We start from the raw sequence: 25,403 nt of genomic DNA, 5'->3' as shown, positions 1-25,403 counted from the left end.
TTGTGTCACAAACTCCCTGCTCTTGTAATCTCAGCTCTGGCTAGTGATGGCAAGCATCCCTTGTTCCTTCTTCACCAGCCTATCTATCAGTGGTGCTGCCTTTTGAGAACTTTTGAACCTGTATTCCCAGGGTACCACATAAATACATCTTTAAAAATGGTGGGAAACATCATTATTTAGTTACTGATTCACCTTGAACTTTTTTTTAATCTCTGTAGGTCATGGAATTGCCATTAAAACGCGGCTGTCATGACAGTTTCTGTGAACCCTCAAGCCTGAAGAATGGTTTACCAAGTTCTATTAATGTTAAACAAAAGCCAGAATCACATAATCCACTTGTTGGATCAAAGAACCATAATAAAGCTGAGAACACAGCTGCCAACAGTAAAGGTACATTTGTAAATAGAGGAGAAATGATAACTTATTCAATATTAGGCAACATTCAAGGACAACACAGGAGCCATGTATCTATTTTCTGTCTGCTGCATTTTGTGTTGCGTGTTTGTTATGGGTAATTTGTCACGTGGGATGGGGCATGGTAGAAGTGTAGAGTACAGATACATATTCATGCTTGGTCTTTAGTTCAGTTTTAGTCTGGTGGGGGGGAATGACTCGGGGGAATGATATTTTTTTGTAGAATGCTTGGCTTGGTACGTTTAAATCTGCTAAAATTTAAGTATGTTTGAATACACTTTGACTTTATTTCATTATCACTAATTTAGTTTTATTAATTTTGTCGTTACAAGATTGTTCGTCATTAGATTCTCAATGAAGGATCGAATGTACTTTCTTTAACTTTAGAACTTTGCTATTGGAGCGTGTCATTTAATATTACCCTTGCATTACACAACTGATCATAGAACTGTCAGTTAAAACACGCCTTTACCACTAACATGTCTTTTATGGCCAGGTTAATTTTGCATTCAATGTATCCACTCACTGAGGATCCCATGTGGCTTGATTCTTCTGAACCAGCCTAGCACAAGGATCCCTGACAAATGCTTCTTGAGTTTTTCACTGTTCTCTTTTAATAATTGGACATTAGATCTTTCTGTTCTGCTACAACAGTGGAAGATTATTCTGCTAAATTAATGTTGGTACACAAAGAGTGAAACAATAGTTTGATACATGGATTTCAGCAAGCTGTTTATCAAATCCAACTTGGGAGATGCTTCATGAAGTTAAAATTCCATTGCTCTGAAGGAAATCAGTGAAGTGGATTAACATTCAATCCAGTGACAGACAACAGTGATTAACCCTCCGTAGAAATACTGGTGGCAGAAGAGCTGCATCCAGTAGAGTTCTGTAGACTCGACAGTGTAAACTACTTGGACTGTAATATGGGGCTTCAATAATCCAAGTTGTCCAAAATGTGTATTTTGGTTGATTGTGAGGAAAGCAGTTTGAGGCTACAGGAGATATCTCTATTCAAGAGTGACACATAGAATGCTGTTCAGAGGGTTGTGAGGCATTATTCTTAGGAAGAGGAAATCAGTCAGGGGAATTCAGGATAAATGCTAGAAGACCAAGAAACATAGAGGATTGTGTAGTACACCTCAACAAATTCCTAATGGTAGATAATTTAGTCAAGTGACTGAGGCATACAAAAGCAAGTGGTACCTACTTGAAGTATATTAAATACAGCTGGTGTTACACCTACAGTTATGGTCACTACACTAAGTAAAAGAAAGTTGTGATGGCTTTGGAGAGGTTTAGAAAAAAATTACAAGTAAGGAAAAAAAAAGTGGCTAATGGAAAAGCTCTGTGTTGTCCGATAGAGTAAGAGGGTGAGCCTTGAGGATGCAAAGAATGCCTGGATTGATTTGAACATGTTGGCCTAGAGCTATACAGAATGGAAACAAGCCTTAGACCCACTGTACTTGTGCCAATCATTAAACATAATACAGTATATACTATTCATACCTCCCAGAAGATGGCCTGTAGGTCTTAAATGTCTTTGAAGTGGTTATCCAAATACTTAAATATTGTGAGAGTACTTGCCACCATCACACCCCTCTTTCGCTGTTCCAGATTCCAATCATCCTGAGGGTGGCAATGAAAATAATGGGCTGCATGGTTGTCTTCAATGTTGCAAGAGATAATGTTGGCAGAGTTGGAGTATTATAGTTGGGAGATGCTGACTAGAGCTGGGTTGTTTCACATGGTTTGAATTTAGATTGAGAGAAAATTTTTTTCATATATTCGTTCAAGGGATGTGGGTTTTTGCAGGTTGAGCCAACATTTCCTAATTGCCCTTGAAGTTGATGGTGACCTATCCTCTTGAACAGCTGCAATCCTTGATAGTGACAATGTTGTTGGGGAGAGAGGTCTGGGGTCTTGACCCAGAGATGCTGAAGGGATAGCAATATATTGCCAAGTCAGAATGGTGTTGGTTTGGAGTACATCTTCCAGCTTTAGTAAGTTAATTGTACTTCAATGGAAGTATATAAAACTGAGGGGCCAAGGCAAGGTAAATTAGTTTTTAAAAGAAAGAACTATTTGTTTTGGAGTCCTGTAGCTCAGGGAGTGCAAATTTAATTGGTGAAGAGTTGTTATGAAAATGAGAAAAGATTGATTTCCCTGAGTGAGTTTGAGTACACAGTTTGGAGCCAGAAATTCTAGCCACAGTTGCTTTGAGCCTGGATGAAAAGCTCATTATGCTGAGGTATGGGCTAAAAGCTGGGAATATTTTTTGACTACCATGGGCATAATGAATCTAATACCTCCTTTGTAAATTTTCGTTTCTATAATGCAACTTAGTTGAGACATAAACTTATTACTCCTTAACCTAGATTCAAACCTACATGAAAGGGATGAAAGATGCATATTATTACTTTGGAAGCTGTGGTTCTTGCAATTTAAATACATATCTTTGCTTTTGCCTAGCTATCATTTCTACTTTGAAAAATCTTCAGAAAAAGATTCGTTCTTTAGAGATGGAGCGGGCAGAAGCTGAGCAAAAAATGCAAAGTCTGCGATTTGAAGCTGTTCGGTATAAAAATACCTTGGAGCAAGAAAAAAAGGATGCCAACAAGAAGACTGGAGAACCTAATGGTGAATGTGATTAGTCTTGCTTTGTGCAAACGTTTTGGAATAAGTTTTTTCTTCACTTGCTTTAGTCATGAGGCAATGCTAATGAGGAATTAACTAATATATCCAAGTTTGTTGATGATGGAAAGCTGGGTAAGAGGGTGAGCCATGAGGAGGATGCAGAGAACACCCTGATTGATTTGAACAGGTTGAGGGCAAGTACTAGCTGAGGCAGTAAAATATGGATAACTATATAGATTAGATTGAAAAAGGGGAAGGTGCAGCAAAAATCTGGGTGTAGGTGAGTAAGCAGATGCAGTAGGTGATTATATAGGCAAGAGACATATTCAGGTTCATAGTAAAGGGATTTTACAGGAGCAGGGATGCCTTGCTGCAATTGTGTAGGATCTTTGTTAGACTGGACTTTGAGCGTAGTGTGCTGTTTTGGCTCCCTAATTGAACAAGGATGTTCTTGCTATGAGATGAGTTTAGCAAAGTTTCACCGGATCAATTCCTGATTAAACTCTGAATAGAGATTGGATCAATTAGATTTGCATTCACAAGAATTTAGAAGAATTGGAGGCAATCTCGTACAATCCTATAACTTTCTAACAGATCTCGACAAATGGAGTGCAGGAAGGATGTTTCTGATGGCCATCCCTGGAAGTCCAGGACCAGTGGCCACAGACTAAGGATAAGTGCTAAGCCATTTAACTTGAGATGAGGAGAAGTGTTTTTTTCCCAGAGATTAGTGAGCCTGTGAGATTCTCAACCACCGAAAGCAGTTGAAGAAAAATCATTGAAGAAGTTGCATCGTACACTTCATCGAGGGGTCTCGGCCGGAAACATCGACTGTACTACTTCCTATAGATGCTGCCTGGCCTGCTACGTTCCACCAGCATTTTGTGTATGTTGCTTGAATTTCCAGCATCTGCAGATTTTCTCGTGTTTGCGAAGAAGTTGCATGTTATTTTTAAGGGTAAAGAGATATGCAGTGAAAGTTTAAACAGGGTACTGAATTTGAATATTAAAGAAAACTGTAAACGCTGGAGGTACTTGGCAGATTAGTCTGCATCTGTAAGAAGAGAAAAACCTTCATGAGAGGTGGGAAGGGAAGAAGCTTAAATTGCAAGGAGGGTGGGGGAGGTGATATCTCTGCTGTGGTAAAAGGAGGGTTACAATGGAGATCAGGTGTAAATAGGTTAATGGGTGAATAGGAGCAGTTAGAGAGTGATAACATAGATAAAAGAACCTAGACAAAAAATATAGAACCGCAAGCACGAGGAAATCCACTGTACCTCTTTCTATAGATGCTGCCTGGCCTGCTGCATTCACTAGCAACTTCTGTGTGTGTTGCAAAAAATATAGAAGTTGTAAAATGCAGTGCAGGAAGGCATGAATAGCAAGTCAAGTCGAGTTCTCCACTGCCAGAAAAGCAAAAGCAGATGTTGGGGGGGGGGGTGGTGAGTGGGGGTAAAGTTGAGCCAGTTTCACAATAGATGACTGATACGGGCAGAGAAATATCAGCTACCTGAAGTTGTCAAATTCAAATTCAATATCAGCTCCAGTAAATTTTGTAGCATTCCCAGATGGAAGATCGGAGGCTATTCTTCAAGCTTGTATTGGGATTTATTGTAACAGTACAGGAGGCAACAGACCAATGGATCAGACTGGGATGGAGAATTAAAATGGGAAGCAAGCCCCCTCCCCCACCAATCGACTGAATGCAGGTACTCCACAAGTTAGTCACCTGATCTATTTCTAATTCACATTATAAGTAGTAGTTGCGGCACACTAGATTGGAAGTAGTCCAAGTGAATTGCTTCACCTAGTGCAATAATTTTGGTTCCTGAATGGTAGGTAGAGAAGATATGAAAGGAGATGTGTTACATTGCCTGCATTTGCAAAGAAAAATGTTGTAAGAAAGAACAGTTGGTGGGAATGGAAGAGTGGACCACGGATTATGAAATGAACAGTGAAATACTGAGAGGGAAGGAAAAGAGGAGATGTTTTTGAAGGTGACAGAAATTCCAGAGAATGATCTGTTGAATGTTGAAGCCTGTGCAGTAAGGGGTCTTTGATCTGTCCCAAAGGATATGGAATAAGAGCAGAGATGCAGTAATGGATTAAATGCAATCAAGGGCTTTGTTAACAATGATGGATGAAAAGCCAAAGTTAAGGAGGGAGAAAGACATTATAGAACCACCTATATTGGAAATCTCATGGTTGGACAAGATATGACTGAGACAGAGGAAATGGGAGAATAGAATAGTCTGTAGCTCAGTGATGGGATTGTCATAAAACCATAAACTATAGAACCAGAATTAGGCCACTTGGCCCATAGAGTCTGCTCTGCCACTTCATCATGGCAGATCCATATCCCTCTCAACCCCGTTCTCCTGCCTTCTCCCCATAACCTTTCATGCCCTGGCTAATAAGACCATAAGACAGAAGCAGAATTAGGTCATTCAAAGGATGGTATGAAAAGGTATCTGAGAGATTACATCTAACCTGTGAGATAGAAGTCAGTTTGTGAGATTACAACAGAATCATTCTTGCTGCAGTTCTGATGATGACATCTGGGTTGGTTCTTAGTGAATGGAGCGCTGCAATTTCAGATTGGTTGGTTGGTTAGAGTGCAAATTTCAGCTTTTTATTTCAGCTGTTCAGCATTGGTAGAATATTTTTTATTTTTTATTCTTTATACAAAATAGACAATAGGTGCAGGAGTAGGCCATTCGGCCCTTCGAGCCAGCACCGCCATTCACTGTGATCATGGCTGATATCCACAATCAGTACCCCGTTCCTGCCTTCTCCCCCATCCCTTGACTCCGCTATCATTAAGAGCTCTATCTAACTCTTTCTTGAAAGTATCCAGAGGATTGGCCTCCACTGCCTTCTGAGGCAGAGCATTCCACAGATCCACAACTCTGTGGGTGAAAAAGGTTTTCCTCAACTCCGTTCTAAATGACCTACCCCTTATTCTCAAATTGTGGCCTCTGGTTCTGGACTCCCCCAATATCGGGAACATGTTTCCTGCCTCTAGCATGTCCAATCCCTTAATAATCTTATGTTTCAATCAGATCCCCTCTCATCCTTCTAAATTCCAGTGTATACAAGCCCAGTCGCTCCAATCTTTCAACATATGACAGTCCTGCCATCCCGGGAATTAACCTCGTGAACTTCCGCTGCACTCCCTCAATAGCAAGAATGTTCTTCCTCAAATTTGGAGACCAAAACTGTACACAATACTCCGGGTATGGTCTCACCAGGGCCCTGTACAACTGCAGAAGGACCTCTTTGCTCCTATGCTCAACTTCCCTTGTTATGAAGGCCAACATGTCATTAGCTTTCTTCACTGCTTGCTGTACCTGCATGCTTACTTTCAGTGACTGATGAACAAGGACACCAAGATCTCATTGTACTTCCCCTTTTCCTAACTTGACACCATTCAAGTAGTAATCTGCCTTCCTGTGGATAACCTCACATTTATCCACATTAAATGCATCTGCCATGCATCTGTCCACTCACCCAACCTGTCCAAGTCATCCTGCATTATCTCAACATCCTCCGCACATTTCACACTGCCACCCAGCTTTGTGTCATCTGCAAATTTGCTAATGTTACTTTTAATCCCTTCATCTAAATCGTTACAATGTATATTGTAAATAGCTGCGGTCCCAGCACCGAGCCTTGCGGTACCCCATTAGTCACCGCCTGCCATTCTGAAAGGGACCTGTTAATCCCTACTCTTTGTTTCCTGTCTGCCAACCAATTTACGATCCATGTCAGTACAGTACCCTACCCCCAATACCATGTGCTCTAATTTTGCCCACTAATCTCCTATGTGGGACATTATCAAAGGCTTTCTGAAAGTCCAGGTACACTACATCCACTGGCTCTCCCTTGTCCATTTTTACAGTTACATCCTCAAAAAATTCCAGAAGATTAGTCAAGCATGATTTCCCCTTCGTAAATCCATGCTGACTCGGACCGATCCTGTTACTGCTATCCAAATGTGCCGCTATTTCATCCTTTATAATTGACTCCAGCATCTTCCCCACTACTGATGTCAGGCTAACTGGTCTATAGTTTCCTGTTTTCTCTCTCCCTCCTTTCTTAAAAAGTGGGATAACATTAGCTACCCTCCAGTCCTCCGGAACTGATCCTGAATCTATAGAACATTGAAAAATAATTACCAATGCATCCACGATTTCTAGAGCCACCTCCTTAAGTACCCTGGGGTGCAACCATCAGGCCCTGGGGATTTATCAGCCTTCAGTCCCATCAGTCTCTCCAACACCATTTTCTGTCTGATGTGAATCTCCTTCAGTTCCTCCGTTACCTTAGATCCTTCAGCCACTATTACATCTGGAAGATTGTTTGTGTCTTCCCTAGTGAAGACAGATCCAAAGTGCCTGTTCAACTCATCTGCCATTTCCTTGTTCCCCACAATAAATACACCCGTTTCTGTCTTCAAGGGCCCAACTTTGGTCTTAACTGATTTTTTCCTCTTCACATACCTAAAGAAGCTTTTACTATCCTCCTTTATATTCTTGGCTAGCTTGCCTTCGTATCTCATCTTTTCTCCCCGTATTGCCTTTTTAGTTATCCTCTGTTGCCCTTTAAAAGTTGCCCAGTCCTCTGGCTTCCCACTCATCTTTGCTATGTTACACTTCTTCTCTTTTATTTTTATACTATCCTTGACTTCCCTTGTCAGGCATGGTCGCCCCTTAGAATCTTTCTTCCTCTTTGGAATGAACTGACCCTGCACCTTCTGTATTATTCCCAGAAATACCTGCCATTGTTGTTCCACTGTCATCCCTGCTAAGGTATCTTTCCAGTCAACTTTGGCCAGCTCCTCCCTCACGGCTCCATAGTCCCCTTTGTTTAACTGCAATACTGACACTTCCGATTTTTCCTTCTCCCTCTCAAATTGTAGTTGGATTGATCATGGATTCTGGTTTAGGCCTAATTGTCATTCTTTATTCAGAACTCACCGTTCAACTGGGAGCTGTTGAAAGTCGCTGCTCACTGCTGGAGAAGCAATTAGAATATATGAGGACTATGGTGGAACATGCAGAAATAGAGAAGAATATGTTATTGGAAAAGCAGGTAATTATGTCAATTTTTTCTTTTGTTTAATTTATGTGCGAGAAATCTGGGACACCTTCCGCGGAGAAATGGAGCCATATCCCTTTAAAGAACTGCAGAGAAGTGTTAAGGAATACACTTGTTGGTTTTTGATTTCATTGCAGATTAAATGCACAGATATTTTACTGGGTCATAAACATCCCTGGACAAATAATTTTGAACTAATTGCAATAATTCACATCTTTAACATCTAGAATTACTTTGTTATTATAAAATATGGCATGAAGCAGCTTGAGTTGAGATATTAAAGGCCAACAAATGGCTTCGCCATTTAGCGACATGTGTCATCAAGTATTCTTTCAGGCATAGCTATATTCCAGAGCTTTACCTGAAATTTTAAAGCATCAACCAATGTTAATAATCTGAATTTATGACTACCCAGAAGCTAGCTGAAAACAGCTGTATAGTATAATGCAACTGTACATATCCAATTATTTGAAAGTTGTCTAATGCTGGGAACTTGGAGAGGTACATTTTCGCTTCTATTATTACTATTTAACTGAATTTAGAAGATTTAATTACTTTTGATTTTTTTAGAAAGCCACCTTTTATAGGATTAAGTTTTTATCATTTTTTCCATAGAGTTGCCCTTTTAATGTCAGGTGAATGCTTTGTATATGGACCCCCAATATTAAGTTTGTAGCTGAAGTTGTATTTGATATAGGGAAATACTTCCTAATAGAAATGAAAACTGTTATTCGGTATTGTCCAATTATTAAAATACATTGATGGTTCACTGGAGAATTAAATAAAAAGGTTCTTACTACGGCTGAGCTTCTGATGGTGTGGGAACCTGCTTTTGCCTGTTTTGCTTGAAAAAGATTTTTATCAGACTGTTGTCTGTGTTGGGGATTCTGGAACTAGAGAGTATGGTATCATCATGTGTTAGCTGCTTAGAGAGGAGGAGAAATTTCTTTTTGTAAAGTCTTGTTGATCTTCAGAATTTCCCTTCCAGATTGCAGTGACTGTTCAGTATTGGAGTATATTCAGGGTTAAGGTAAATAGAATTTCAGGGACTAGTTGAGCAAAGTGATACAAGAATCCAGTGGATGAAAACCTGGTTCATAGGTAAACTTGAAAGGAGAAGCAGTCATGAAAGTGAAATTTTTATTTTCCCCTTGCAACTTTGAAGTCTTTTAAACCCTTGTCTATCTAATCTTGAGTTGGACATGCTGCAAACATCACCAATTTCCATTTCCAGTGTCATCTGCAAAATGATCTAAAGTTGCTCTTCGACAGCATTTCCCTAATTTATTCCTCTAAGTAATAAAATTTGTCTGAACAGTAGAGCGTTGGGAGCTTCACCAAGTTCTATATTTGACCTGAACATTAGAAACATCTAAATTTGCAGTAATGACGAACGTGGTAATGAACTTTAGTGGAACACAGATGGGTAGAGAGGAGAAGCAGGTAAAAGGCAGATGAATTTCATATGTTGAAATATGCGAAAGGGATGGGATATAAAATGGCAATATGGATGTAATAGTCTAAAGGGTGTAGGAACAGAGGCCTTTGTATTCACATCTGCATTCTGATGTTGGAAGACATGCTGGAGAAAAATTATCAAAGCAATGGGATCTTGTTTCATAATAAAGATAAATACAAAAGCACGCAAGTCATCCTGAACTTTTTTTTGAAACTCTAGTTAGTTCCCAATAAAAGTATGAGGAAAAGCTGGACAGGTTAAGTTTGTATTTTCTGGAGTTTAGAAAAAACGAGAAAGGTCTTGATTTAAACCATTTAAGGTCCTGTGAAACACAAAATGCTGGAGGAACTCAGCAGGGCAGGCAGTATCTACGGAAAAAAGTACAGTCGACATTCTGGGCTGCTGAGTTCCTCCTGCATTTTGTGTGTGTTGCTTGGATTTCCAGCATCTGAAGATTTTCTCTTGTTTGAGGTCCTGTGATGTCCTTACTGAATGGATGTAGAAAGGGCAGCAAGGGTGCAGCTTTTAGTATTGCACTCTCATGATTCCAGGAGAACAGGGTTCAAACTTGAGTTTGGTACTGTCTTTGTGCCATCAGCCCCACAGCAGCCAGCAAATCCATAAAACTGATCTCCTAAATGCATTTCTATAACTTGGAAGTTTATAAGCTGGAGAGGACCTGTATATTGCTCTAGCTTGAGCTGGTTTTACATAGTAGACATTTATCTAGACTAGCACTTTGTGTGGAAAACCAATGTTTAAGTATGATGTACTGGCCCATTATTCCATAATATTATCAAGAAGTAACTGGTTGATCTTTGCCTACAGGCTTCACTGCAGATGGATAGGCATTGGGATGACGCACAGCTGCAATCAAAGCTTGAAAAACTGGAAATCCTAGAACAGGAGTGTTTAAAAGTTACTGCAACACAAACCAGAGCAGAAGTAAGTTATAAAATGCTAAAATATATTGTGGAAGAATCACAGTGGTGACCTCTTTCTTTCTTCCTCTTTTATCCTTGATGCTATTACTCACAATATGATTGAATATTTGAAATTAAACAATTCACACCAAAGTACATATACTTTAAATTGACTTCATATCATTTAGAAGTGGGAAGTGAAATACTATCTACAAACGTTTGTACTAATTAATCAAAGAACAGTTATGACTATACAGTTTCACAGTAAAGATTAATCCAATGTATTGAGGTAAGAATAGAATTTCATCGTGCAGTAGAATTTTCCTGTTTAAACTTCATTTGCTTTAGTTTTCTAATGGAAAACTGCTTTCTAATCTCGCACTGCTTTGAACAACTTCTGTAATCTACTTGTATGTATTATGTAAAGAAAAACAAATTGGATCTACACTGATAGCTTCTACCTTGCTAAGATACAACAACATTTATAAACAGCCAGTGGAAGTTAGAGGAAGAGATATACTCAGTGGCCACTTTATTAGGTACACCTATACATATCATTGATGTAAATATCTAATCAGCCAATCATGGGGCAGTAGCTCAATCCATAAAAGCATGCATACATGGTCAAGAGGTTCAATTGTTCTTCAGACCAAACAACAGAATAGGGAAGAAATATGGTCCAAGTGACTTTGATTGTTGGTGCCAGATGGTGCAAAAATACAAGAAACATCTAGTGAGTAGCAGTTCTGTGGGTGAAAATGCCTAGTTAATGAGAAAGGTCAGAGATGAATGGCCATACTGGTCTAAACTGACAGGAAGGCGACAGCAACTCAAATAACCATGCGTTCCAACGGTGGTATGCAGAAGAGCATCTCTGAATGCACACACTTCGAACCTTGAAGTGGATGGGCTACAGCAGCAGAAGACCACAAGTATATATTTGTGTATGTAGGCAAATTTTGAAATCATGGGCTGAAGGGCCTGTACTGTGCTGTAATGTTCTATGTTCAATGAAGTAACTTTCCTTTAATCTGAATAATCATTGTTTTTTTCTTGCCTTTTTAAGTCAATTTTCTCTTCCTGCTTCAGGTAATCCATCAACTTAAAAAGCCTCAATATTTTGTTCACCAGGTTGGATTAGTCAACAAATAGGACTTCAACATATTTGCACTGGCTCCATCAACTTGAAATTTTCAACTTGTTAATGTGACATCTGCTCATCGCGGTATTAGTTGCTTAATATTTATTATGCCTCTCTTAGGAAAAAGTATTACATTTTCTGTTTTCCATTCTTTAGCACCTGCTCTGATGGAAACTTAAAAGATTTGTGGCAAGATTTTTGGTAACCTACATAATTTAGCATGTAGACCTGATTATTTTTTTGTAGTAGAGCACAGTTAACCTTCTAATGGCCCAAGCTACTATTGCTGCATATCACTATTAAAGATGTCAACCCTTCTCTAGGAAGGCAAACTGTAAACAATGCTCAGAGATGCTCCTGACTGTGAGTCAAATGTGATGGATGACAATGTTAAATCCTTCTTCAAAGCTCTGAAAGGGGCTCTCTTGGAGGGTCTCCTGTAGTCAATTGCAACCTCCTAATTTTTTTTCCCACCTATTCCACTTTTGAAAACAACCATGTTCTAAATAAAGTCATAGAGTCATAGATCATAGAATCATTGAGTACTACAGCACAGAAACAAGTCCGTTGGCCCATCTAGTCTGTGCTAAACTGTTATTCTGCCTAGTCCCATCACCTCACACCTGGACTATAGCTCTCCCTACCCCTCTCAATCATGTATTTACCTAAATGTCTCTTAAATGTTGCAATTGTGCCCACATCCACCGCTTCTGCAGTCAGCTCATTCTACATATGCACCATACTGAGAGAAGAAGTTCCCCCTGAGGTACGCTTCAAATATTTCACTTTTCACCCTTAACCCATGACCTCTAGTTCCAGTCTCGCCCAACCTCAGTGGAAAAAGCCTGCTTGCATTTGCCTTATCTATACCCCTCATAATTTTGTATACCTCTCTCAAATCTCCCTTCGTTCTCCTGTGCTGCACAGAATAAAGTCCTAACCTTTTCAACCTTTCCCTATAACTCAGTTTCTCAAGTCCCAGCAACATCCTTGTAAATTTTCCCTGTACTCTGTCTTACTGATACTTTTTCTGTAGATAGGTAAGCAGAACTGCACACAATATTCCAAATTATCACCAAAGTCTTATACAATTTCAACGTAACATTCCAACTTCTGTACTCAAAGCTCTGATTTATGAAGGGCAATGTATCAAAAGCTCTTTATGACCCTATCTACGTGTGATGCTGCTTTCAATTGTGGATTGTGGATCTGCATTCCCGGATCCCTCTGTTTTACCACACCCCTCGTGCCCTTGCATTCACTGTCTAAGTCCTACTCTGGTTTCTCCTCCCAAAATGCAACACCTCATTGGTCTGAATGAAATTCCGTCTGCCATTTTTTAGCACATTATTCCAGCTGTCCAACACACAGCCATTGTTTGTATCATCTGCAAATTTGATATTTCAGTTCACTATATTATCATCCAAATCACTAATACCGATGACAAACAGCAACAGACCCAGCACTGATCCCTGTGGCTCACTAGTCGAAAGCGGAGAGGTAACCATCAGCTACTACTGTCTGCCTTCTCTCGCTAAGCCAATGTTGAATCCAATTCATTACTTCATCTGGAATGTCAAATGACTGAACCTACTGGACCAGCCTCCCATGTGGGACTTTGTAAAAGGTCTTGTTAACATTTATTGCTTTTCCTTCATCAACTTTCTTAGTAACCTCATTAAAAAAAAATCTAAGATTGGTTAACCATGACCTACTGTTCACAAAACGATGTTGACTATCTCAAATCAGGCCCTGTCTATCCAAATACTTAGATATCCTGTCCTTTAATCTTCCAAAATTTATCCACTACTGAAGTCGGGCTCACCAGCCTGTAATTTCCCAGCTATTTTGTTGGAGCCTTTCTTGAACAATTCAACAATATTTGATGTCCTTCCTCAAGAGGTTTTAACTACCTCTACCAGTCCTGAAGAAGGGTCTCAGCCCGAAAAATTGTTTATTAATTTCAATAGGTTCTGCCTGACCTGCTGAATTCCTCCAGCATTTTGTGAGAGTTGCTTTGGATTTCCAGCATCTGCAGAATTTCTCGTGCTTATGACCTGCTGGGACTCCTGCCATTTCTGTACGAGCTTCCCACGAGGTCCAAGAGGACACCTTGTCATGTTCTGGGATTTTATCCACTGTAATTTTCCTCACGACATCAAGCACTTCTATAATATGGATATAGTTTGTGACCTCACCACTGTTTTGCCTCAATTCTATAGACTAGGTCTGTCTCTTGAGTAAATATACATGCAAAAAAAAATTTATTTCAAATCTACCCCATCTCTTTCAGCTCCCATGCACAGATGACCATGCTGTTCTTCAAGTGAACAATTTTGCCTGTTGATATCCTTTTGCTCTTAATATATCTGTAAAAGCCCTTGGGATTCTCTTTCACCTTAACTGCTGGAGAAATTACATGCTTTCTTTTAGCTCTTCTGATTTCCCTTTTTATTGTTCTCTTGCATTTGTTGTATTCAAATGCCACATTTGTTCCTTGTTGCCTATACCTGCGATGTACCTCCTTCTTCTTAATTCTTCTTAACCACATCCTCAATATCCCTCAAAAACCAAGATTCCCTAAGCTTGTTAGCCTTGCCATTTAGTCTCGCAGGAGCATACAAACTCTCAATTTTTTGACTTTTGAAGGTCTCCCACTTACCAAGCATCCCTTTGCAATAAAACAACCTATCCTAATCTACACCATCAGATCCTTTCTGATGCCATCAAAATGGACCTTTTTCTAATTTAGAATTTATTTTTATTTTATTGAGATGCAATGCGGAACAGGCGCTTCTGACCTTTCGAGCCATGCTGCCGAGTGATCATCCAATTTAATCCCAGCCTAATCTCGGGACAATTTACAATAACCAATTAACCTACCAGCCAGCACGTCTTTGTACTGTGGGAGGAAACAGGAGCACCTGAAGGAAACCCACACAGTCACGGAGAGTACATAACAAACTCCTCACAAACAGTGGCAGGAAATGAGTCTGGGTCACTGGTGCTGTAAAGCATTGAGCTAGCCACTACGCTACCGTGCCGACCCAGAACTCAACCTGAGCACCAGTCCCATCTTGAAACAAATGGAATCATGATCACTAGATCAAAAGTGTTTCCCTACACATATTTCTGTCAGCTGCCCTGTTCTGCTCGCCAATAGGAGATCCAGTATGGTGCTTTCTGTAGCTGTGACCTCCATATAAGGATTAAGTAAGATCATGCAAATTTACAAATATATTTGCCCAAACTAAGAAACATGCCAGAACAAAATTTAGATCTGTGCATGATCTTCTGTGGAATATATTTGCAGATTGGACAATAACTATGAATATATAGCAAGACAAATACACCATTTAATAGATTATTATAAAGATAATTTCTGTTTTATTTCCTCCTTTCATCAACAGCTAATTCAATTTGGCCTTTACATTGACAGTCGTCCTCAAACCTTGTCACCCCCACTCCTGGACCCACCTATCACTGCCAGTTCTTGTGGTACTTTTTTATATTGCCTGTCTTGCTTCTATCTTTCAGTCCAGTGGAAGGGTCTTGACCCAAAACATTGATTGTTCATTTTCCTCCATAGATACTCCCTGACCCACTAAGTTCCTTCAGCATTTTGCTTGTTGCTGCAGGTTCCAGCATGCAGTGTATTGTCTCTGTTTCATTAACATGAAGGGTCTGAGGTTTCTCAAGTGGTAATAGCAGCAATTAAAAGTTGTATAATGTATGACTGTCTAATAGGCTTTTTTTTGAGTGATCAGGCTCTGTTGAAATATTGTATTAGGGAGCCAGAAACTACTTGCTCTTAAATGACTTTGCAACTTGTGAAAGTAACTTTCAATTGTCGCTGAGATAATTTTATCAATGAGAATGGAGAATGCTCCTTTGAAATTTTATGGCAATAAATGGATTTGATAAATTATGGAAATTTATTTTGTAGTGGATATTTGAACATTATAATAACTGATTCTGAAAGGCTTTGGGAGTGAAGAGAATATGATCTGGATTGTGTTGTTTCTATTTAGTTATGTTCACTGCCAAGGAATGCTGCACTCAAGTGATATCAATAATGCAGTCCTTAAGGAATGTGAACAGTCAATCTGTTCTAATTTTTAAAATAACCTTTTTTTAAAAAGGGCAGTCTTTTAACTAACCTGATGTTTCCCTGGATTAAAATGCATTCTGATTTGTGTAAATGTGCTTCATTTTTAGAGTAAAATAAAGGAACTACAGCAAAGATTTCAAGAAGAAGAACATCAGCGTAAGCTGATCCAAGACAAGGCAGCTCAGGTGAGCCAATTATAATGCTATAAACGTTGCTTTGAAGGTACTGTAGACCAATGAATTGGTAATAGTCTGTTTCCTATTCTTGTCAACAGACATTTACAGTGTTATATTAAAAAGTGGGAAAGTCCGCTCCATTTTCCTCCCACATTTCAAACGTGTGGATTGCTAGGTTAATCGGGCACAGTAATCGGACGGCTGGATGAGTAATAGAATCTGGGTGTCGTTGTTGAGGATGTGGGGAAACTTCAAAAAATAGAATTAGTGTAAATGAGTAGTTGGTGCAGACATGATGGGCCCAAAGGCTGGTGTCCATGCTATATGACTTGTATTTAAGAACAGCAAATAGTATTTTTTTGTGTTGTGTCAGTCTTGCAAAAAATATGAGAGCATGTATTTGCTGATGCTTGGGTACTTTGTCTGGTGAAGGATGTGTTTAAATAAAAATGGTTACTCTTCCTGCATCACCCTACTGACCGTACTCCTACATCATGTCATAGTGTAGCACTGGTTTCGAGTGTAAAGTTGGATGTTGCTGCATAATCCAATAGGTTTTGGCGATATGATGACAGATATGAATTGGGAAATTGTCAGACTTCATTAAGCGACCTTCGTATGGTGCATAAGAAATCTGAGGATGATTTATTTCTTGCATGAGCCCTTGAAATTCTTATTGAGATGAAGGGCAGGTATATATTAAGTATTCTTAATATTAGTCAAATGAGTATTCTAGGTCTGAGAAGAGTAGTCCATTGAAAATGGAACTACTTAGTTCAGTGAATCTCCTTGTATGACAAATCTGAGATTGGGGGTGGGTGGTGTACGGTGGAAGAGAGAATACCACTTTGGGAAAAAAAAAATCCAAAGTAAAAAAAATCATGTCCATTTGGACTTTTTTTTGCCTGCTCTCCTATCAATACGGTCATGCTGATCTTTTAGCTGAGAACCACTTTAACATTCATCATCATCATCAGGTGCCATGCCCAGTTTGAGCTTTGACTGCCATGGCCCACACACTCCTGTTTCAGGTAAAGTGGATCAATTCATTGGTATTGATTTCCAGTTAAAAAATACACATGGACTAAGATGGTAACTGTCTTGTGCTATCACCAGTGGGATCATCAGTTGATCTGCCACCTGTCTTCAGGAGTTTCGGCCCGCTTATGATCAAAACTCCCTCGAGGTGGTGGGCCAGCAGTGCTGAAGCACCACCTCCCACTGGTGAGCTTAAAAACTTGGCATCTACCTCTATCAGAGTTGTTGGTCACTTCCATCCAACAGATAGTCTGCTCTTCAGGTGTCTATGCAGCTACTGAAGGGTTTGCAAGATGTGTATACGCTGTCTGACTATCTGCCGCTCTGGACGTACTTGGTCCACACCCATGCTGATCCTTTCTCTGCTGCCTCAGCTACAGCCCTGCTGGTTGACTTGATCTCTCTTCTAGTGAAGCCAAGGTCACGCAGCCACTTCTGGAGAGTGAACGCAATTAACCCACGGCAGCCTACTTCAAATGGATAGCATGAGACCTTACACCCTCTGTCTCTGCACTCTGATCTTAATTCTGCATACTTGGTTAACTTGCGCTCATGGGCTTCATCGATGTTGTCTTCTTCCCAGGGGACTGTGAGTTCACCAATAACCACTTCTCTACTGATGTCAGACCATATGATTATATCTGTACGCAATGTTGTGAAAGTTATTTGCTCCGGGAAACTGCCTTTCCCGTCCAGGTCAGCCTTGACACACCAATCATTGGCTGAAGAAAGTATGCTTGATCGTGAGCCTGCACTGTACACCCTTGACTTGGAGCCTTCTTTCACAAATGATATGCGATGTTTCGTGCAGCATGGGGCATGAGATAAGTTGTGCTGCAGTACTCTCTGCTCAAACGCTTCTGTTACAAGTTTGAGAACGTTGTTATGTCTCCAAGTGTACATGCCACTGGAAAGATTGACTCTGCATGCACTCAAAATATGTTGAAGTGTTCCCTTCTTGCCACAAACAGCACACCGTCTGTCTTATCTTCATACCAGGTGCTGAGGTTGGCGGGTGTTGGGAGCAGATCGTACGCTGCTCTGCAAAGAAAAGAAATGCGGAACGGTTCCATCTGCCACAGAACATTCCAAGATAGATGTCGTTGTTCAACACTTTCCCACCGTCCAAGCCCCTTGTTTGGCCAGGCCAGCAGTTTTAGCTAACCCCTTCTCCTCTTCTACCTCTCATATTTCTTGTGTTACAAGCTCACGGCGTTCCTTACCTGTAGAAGATGACCACCACTTGTGGGTTGTCCATCCAAGTCCCTGGCGGCCTGGCTGGATAGCCCCAACCGTCTCATTGTGCTTCAATCTAGACTCTGCCTCATCAACTGCTACACGGGCTGACCACTTCCTGCCTGATCTCACATCCGGCTGGGTATTCTTGATGACAGGGTCTTTTAGAAACATAGAAACATAGAAAATAGGTGCAGGAGTAGGCCATTTGGCCCTTCAAGCCTGCACCGCCATTCACTATGATCATGGCTGATCATCCAACTCAGAACCCTGTACCTGCCTTCTCTCCATACCCCCTGATCCCTTTAGCCACAAGGGCCATATCTAACTCCCTCTTAAATATAGCCAATGAACTGGCCTCAACAGTTTCCTGTGGCAGAGAATTCCATAGATTCAACACGCTCTGCGTGAAGAAGTTTTCCCTCATCTCAGTCCTAAAAGGCTGCCCCTTTATCCTCAAACTGTGACCCCTCGTTCTGGACTTCCCCAACGTCGGGAACAATCTTCCTACATCTAGCCTGTCCGATCCCTTTAGAATTTTATATGTTTCAATAAGATCCCCCCCTTCAATCTTCTAAATCCCAGAGAGTATAAGCCTAGTCAATCCAGTCTTTCATCATATGAAAGTCCTGCCATCCCAGGAATCAATCTGGTGAACCTTCTTTGTACTCCCTCTATGGCAAGAATGTCTTTCCTCAGATTAGGGGACAAAAACTGCACACAATACTCTGGGTGTGGTCTCACCAAGGCCTTGTACAACTGCAGTAGTACCACCCTGCTCCTGTACTCGAATCCTCTTGCTATGAATGCCAGCATACCATTCGCCTTTTTCACCGCCTGCTGTACCTACATGCCCACTTTCAATGACTGGTGTACAATGACACCCAGGTCTCGTTGCACCTCCCCTTTTCCTAATTGGCCACCATTCAGATAATAATCTGTTTTCCTGTTCTTGCCACCAAAGTGGATAACCTCACATTTATCCTCATTAAATTGCATCTGCCATGAATTTGCCCACTCACCTAACCTATCCAAGTCACCCTGCATCCTCTTAGCATCCTCCTCACAGCTAACACTGCCGCCCAGCTTCGTGTCATCCGCAAACTTGGTGATGCTGCATTTAATTTCCTCGTCTAAGTCATTAATATATATTGTAAACAACTGGGGTCCCAGCACTGAGCCTTGCGGTACCCCGCTAGTCACTGCCTGCCATTCTGAAAAGGTCCCATTTATTCCCACTCTTTGCTTCCTGTCTGCCAACCAGTTCTCTATCCACATCAATACCATACCCCCAATACTGTGTGCTTTAAGTTTGCACACTAATCTCCAGTGTGGGACCTTGTCAAAAGCCTTTTGAAAATCTAAATATACCACATCCACTGGTTCTCCCCTATCCACTCTACTAGTTACATCCTCAAAAAATTCTATGAGATTCGTCAGATGTGATTTTCCTTTCACAAAGCCATGCTGACTTTGTCCGATGATTTCACCACTTTCCAAATGTGCTGTTATCATATCTTTGATAGCTGACGCTAGCATTTTCCCCACCACCAATATCAGGCTTACCTGTCTATAATTCCCTGGTTTCTCTCTCTCTCCTTTTTTAAAAAGCGGGGTTACATTATCCACCCTCCAATCCTCAGGAACTAATCCAGAATCTAAAGAGTTTTGAAAAATTATCACTAATGCATCCACTATTTCTTGGGCTACTTCCTTAAGCACTCTGGGATGCAGACCATCTGGACCTGGGGATTTATCTGCCTTTAATCCCTTCAATTTACCTAACACCACTTCCCTACTAACATGTATTTCCCTCAGTTCCTCCATCTCACTAGACCCTCGGTCCCCTACTATTTCCGGAAGATTATTTATGTCCTCCTTAGTGAAGACAGAACCAAAGTAGTTATTCAGTTGGTCTGCCATGTCCTTGTTCCCCATGATTAATTCACCTGTTTCTGACTGTAAGGGACCTACATTTGTCTTAACCAAACTTTTTCTTTTCACATATCTATAAAAGCTTTTACAGTCAGTTTTTATGTTCCTTGCCAGCTTTCTCTCATAATCTTTTTTCCCCTTCCTAATTAAGCCCTTTGTCCTCCTCTGCTGGACTCTGAATTTCTCCCAGTCCTCAGGTGTGCCGCTTTTTCTGGCTAATTTGTATGTTTCTTCTTTGGAATTGATACTATCCCTAATTTCCCTTGTCAGCACTACCTTCCCCGGTTTATTCTTTTGCCAAACTGGGATGAACGATTGTTGTAGTTCATCCATGTGATCTTTAAATGCTTGCCATTACATATCCAATGTCAACCCTTTAAGTATCATTTGCCAATCTATCTTAGCTAATTCATGTCTCATTCCTTCAAAGTTACCTTTCTTTAAGTTCAGAACCTTTGTTACTGAATTAACTATATCACTCTCCATCTTAATGAAGAATTCCACCATATTATGATCACTCTTACGCAAGGGGCCTCGCACGACAAGATTGCTAACTAACCCTTCCTCATTGCTCAGTACCCAGTCTAGAATAGCCTGCTCTCTTGTTGGTTCCTCGACATGTTGGTTCAGAAAACCATCCCGCATACATTCCAAGAAATCCTCTTCCTCAGCACCCTTACCAATTTGGTTCACCCAATCTAAATGTAGATTGAAGTCCCCCCTTATAACTGCTGTTCCTTTATTGCACGCATTTCGAATTTCCTGTTTAATGCCATCCCCAACGTCACTACTACTGTTAGGTGGCCTGTACACAACTCCCACCAGCGTTTTCTGCCCCTTAGTGTTATGCAGCTCTACCCATATCGATTCCACATCTTCCCGGCTTATGTCCTTCCTTTCTATTGCGTTAATCTCCTCTCTAACCAGCAACGCCACCCCACCTCCTTTTATTTCATGTCTATCCCTCCTGAATATTGAATATCCCTGAATGTTGAGCTCCCATCCTTGGTCACCCTGGTGCCATGTCTCTGTGATCCCAACTATATCATATTCATTAATAATTATCTGCGCATTCAATTCATCCACCTTGTTACGAATGCTCCTTGCATTGACACACAAAGCCTTCGGGCTTGCTTTTACAACACTCTTAGCCCTTATACAAATATGTTGAAAAGTGGCCCTTTTTGATTTTTGGCCTGGATTTGCTGGCCTGCCACTTCTACTTTTCACCTTAGTATTTTTTGCTTCTACCCTCATTTTACACCCCTCTGTCTCTCTGCACTTGTTCCCATCCCCCTGCCACATTAGTTTAAATCCTCCTGAACAACAGTAGCAAATGCTCCCCCTAGAACATTGGTTCCAGTCCAGCCCAGGTGCAGACCGTCCTGTTTGTACCGGTCCCACCTCCTCCAAAATTGGTTCCAATGCCCCAGAAATTTGAATCCCTCCCCCTTGCACCATTTTTCAAGCCACGTATTCATCTGAAATATCTTCCTATTTCTACTCTGACTAGCACGTAGCACTGGTAGTAATCCAGAGATTATTACCTTTGTGGTCCTACTTTTTAGTTTATCTCCTAACTCCCTAAATTCAGCTTGTAGGACCTCATCCCGTTTTTGAGTCTCGAAGCATCAAGAATGATCTTACCTTGGCTACCTTGACCTCTTCAACAAGGGATTGCACTGGGATGGTAAGCTTTGTCTGGCTACTATGGATTGCAACATTGGTGAGGCTGCTCGGTACTCCAAGCCACTTCTTCACATACTTGTTGTTTTGCCGTTCCATTGCCTCAACATGGAACATTGCCACTTCATAGACAGTTAGTGGCCACATTATCCGTGGCATCAGTCCGTACTGCAAGCACCACAACTTAAACTTGCCGGGCAAGCCACACTTGTCAACAGACATCAGACCTCTGCTAATCTGATCTCCTGTCTCTTGAACCGTCTTGGTGTCTCTCAGCTCCTTGTATACCATTGCCCGAGGCTCTTAACTGGTTGGTCCTGAATGGATGGAATCTCCTCTCCACAAAGGGTGAAATGAAAGTCAACCAGCTTTCCTCTCCTAAGAACAAGGCTCCTTGACTTCTTGGTCTTGAACTTCATTCTTCCTCAATCCATTAGCTCCTCGAGTCCAGATAGTACATTTTCCACTGCATCTGTGCTGCGACCCAAAAGGGTGAGATCGTCCATGAACGCTCGTATTGGTGGTAACGCCCTTCCGCCATAAGTGCGACACCTGGTCCCACAGATTCTGGCTGCTGTCTCCATCATCATTTGTCTTTGTCTTCCTCTTCCTCTTGCTTTCGTCCCTTCAGTCTTCCCCATAATTATCGCACATTCAAACTCCTCTTTCCTAATCACATGTGCAATGAAGTTGCGTTGCCTTTTCATGATCTCATACATTATTTCTCTTTTTCTGTTTGCTCTATTCATGACATCCTCGTTAGATATTTGTTTCGTCCATGATATTCTTTGCATCCTCCTCAAAAACATCTCTGCTGCTTCAATTCGTTTCCTCATGTTACTAGATACTGTCCAACATTCTGAGCCATATAACATAACTGGATAAGTATTCTGTACTCTGCACATTTCAGTACTCTGAGGTGGGTTGTCATGCCTAGTTTAGTATTGGTCAGTGTACTCTTCATTCTCGTAAAGGTGTCTTTTGCCGTCCCTATTCTTCTTTTGATGTCCATGTCGCTCCTGCCATCTGATGTCACCCAGCTTCCTAAGTAACAAAAGTTCTGTACTTGATTTATGTCTTCCCTGTTTATTCTCAGCCTGTAGATAGGATTCTCCTTCTTTTTGGATATCATCATACATTCTGTCTTTTTGCAATTGATAGATAGACCCATTTTTTCATTTTCTTCAACAACTGTATCAATTAAGTTTTGTAGTTCTTTGTACTTGCAATTAAGTGACATCTGCATATCTGAAATTATTGATATTTTCACTGCCAACTTTGATTCCCAAGATCTCTTATTTTTTGTAATATTGTTTCACTGTACACATTAAATAAATCAGGAAGGAAACACACCCTTTTCTAACACCTGTTTTGATTTTCGTAAACTGACTCACTTCTCCATCTATTCTTACAGCAGCAGTTTGTTCCCAGTACAGATTTCTGATTAGGCAGAAGTCTTCCGAATCTTGATTTAGAGTTTTCTGTAATATTTCAAATAACTTATTGTGCTTCACTTTATCAAACTTTAACATTATGTTCCTTGATTCCTTTTGTATTTTATTGTTATTGTACACACTTTTTATCAGGGATGAACAAGAATTTTTTTTTAAATAAGAGGCTGATCTCAGAATCATCCAGTAGCCACAGTCTGGTGGTGGTAAGGGAAGACATATAATAATAATAACCATATAACCATATAACATGACATGACATCAGAATAAAGTTTGCCAACAGATAATAAAGGATGACACATTTCCAAGGTCCCTGCTGGTTAGAACATAGAAATCTACAGCATATTACAGGTCCACAATGTTGTGCTGACCATGTAACCTACTCTACAAAGTGCCTAGAATTTCCCTACAGCATAACCCTCTATTTTTCTAAGCATCATGTACTTATCTTAAAAGACTCTATTGTCGCTGGCAGTGCATTCCACACACCCACCACTCTCTGTGTGAAAAACTTAACTGGGTCATCCCCCCCGCTGTGTCTGCTTCCAAGCACCTTAAAATTATAACCCCTCATGCTAGCCATTTCAGCCCTGGGAAAAAGCCTTTGGCTATCAACACGATCAATGCCTCTCATCATCTTGTACACCTGTCGGGTCACCTCTCATCCTCTGTTGCTCCAAGGAGAAAAGGCCAAGTTCACCCAACCTATTCACATAAGGCATGCTCTCCAATCCAGGCACCATCCTTGTAAATCTCTGCACTATCTCTATAGTATCCACATCCTTCCTGTAATGAGGTGACCAGACCTTAACACGGTACTCCAAGTGGGGTCTAAGGTCTTGTATAGCTGTAACATTACCTCATGGCTCTTGAACTCAAACCCACGGTTGATAAGACCAACACACCATACACCTTCTTAACAACATTGTCAATCTGCGCAGCACCTTTGAGTGTCCAATGGACATGAACCCCAAGATCTCACAGATCCTCCACACTATCAACAGTGTTATCATTAATTTTATATCCTGTCTTTAAATTTGACTCACCAAAATGAACCACTTAACACGTACCTGGGTTGAACTCCATCTGCCACTTCTCAGTCCAGTTCTGCATCCTATCAATGTCACACTGTAACCTCTGACAATTCTTCAGACTATCCACAACACTTCCAACTTTTGTGTCATCAGCAAACTTACTACCCACCCTTCTACTTCCTCATCCAGTTCATTTATAAAAATCACAAAGAGGAGGTGTCCTAGAACAGCGGAACTGCGGAACACCACTGGTCATCGACCTCCATGCAGAATACGAACCATCTACAACTACCTTTGCCTTCTGTGGGCAAGCTAATTTTTGATCCACAAAGCAAGGTCTCCTTGGATCCCATGCCTCCTTACATCCTGAATGAGCCTTGCATGGGGAACCTTATCAAATGCCTCACTGAAATTCATATATACTACATCCACTGCTCTACCTTCATCAATGTGTTTTATTACAGCCTCAAAGAATTCAATCAGGCTTGTAAGACAAACCTGCCCTTGACAAAGCCATGCTGACTATCCGTAATCAGATTATGTCTGTCCAAATGCTCATAACTCCTGCCTCTCAGGATCTTCTCTAACTTGCCCACTATTGAAGTAAGACTCTCTGGTCTATAATTTCCTGGGCTACCTTCCTACCTTTCTTGAACAAGGGAACAACATTTGCAACCCTCCAATCCTCTGGTACTTCTTCCATCCCTATTGATGATGCAAAGAACGTTGCTAGAGACTCAGTAATCTCCTCCCTCACGTCCCACAGTAGCCTGGGGTATATCTTGTAAGGTCCTGCGACTTATCTAACTTAATGCCTTTCAAAAGCTCCAGCACATCATCTTTCTTAATGTCTATATGTTCAAGCATTTCAGTCCATTGTAAGTCATCCCGACAATTGCCAAGGTCCTTTTCGCTGGTGAATACTGAAGCAAAGTATTCATTAACTACCTCTGATACCTCCTCCAACTCCATGGGCACGTTTCCACTATTGCACCTGATTGGTCCTATTCTCACATGGCTCATCCTCTTGCTCTTCATATACTTGTAGAATGCTTTGGGGTT

At 40.8% G+C, this 25,403-nt stretch overlaps 1 protein-coding gene across 3 annotated transcripts in view; it reads left to right on the top strand.

Moving 5' to 3' along the window:
* cep57l1 (centrosomal protein 57, like 1) overlaps positions 1–25,403 on the top strand; it is a 50,603-nt gene that overhangs the window by 4,120 nt on the left and 21,080 nt on the right. For 2 of the 3 annotated variants that reach the window (XM_063040789.1, XM_063040788.1), the window contains exons 2-6: positions 219–390; positions 2,887–3,054; positions 8,024–8,145; positions 10,439–10,555; positions 15,893–15,970. In XM_063040789.1, the coding sequence (XP_062896859.1) occupies positions 222–390; positions 2,887–3,054; positions 8,024–8,145; positions 10,439–10,555; positions 15,893–15,970 (654 nt within the window). In that variant the 5' untranslated portion in view covers positions 219–221. The remainder of the gene's footprint in view (positions 1–218; positions 391–2,886; positions 3,055–8,023; positions 8,146–10,438; positions 10,556–15,892; positions 15,971–25,403) is intronic. The other variant, XM_063040790.1, reaches the window with a different exon arrangement.

The sequence above is a fragment of the Mobula hypostoma genome, chromosome 2 (genome assembly GCF_963921235.1).
Source record: "Mobula hypostoma chromosome 2, sMobHyp1.1, whole genome shotgun sequence".
Classification (NCBI taxonomy): domain Eukaryota; kingdom Metazoa; phylum Chordata; class Chondrichthyes; order Myliobatiformes; family Myliobatidae; genus Mobula; species Mobula hypostoma.
The sequence above is the reverse complement of the archived record's forward strand: the minus strand, read 5'-3'. Positions and strand labels throughout refer to the sequence as shown.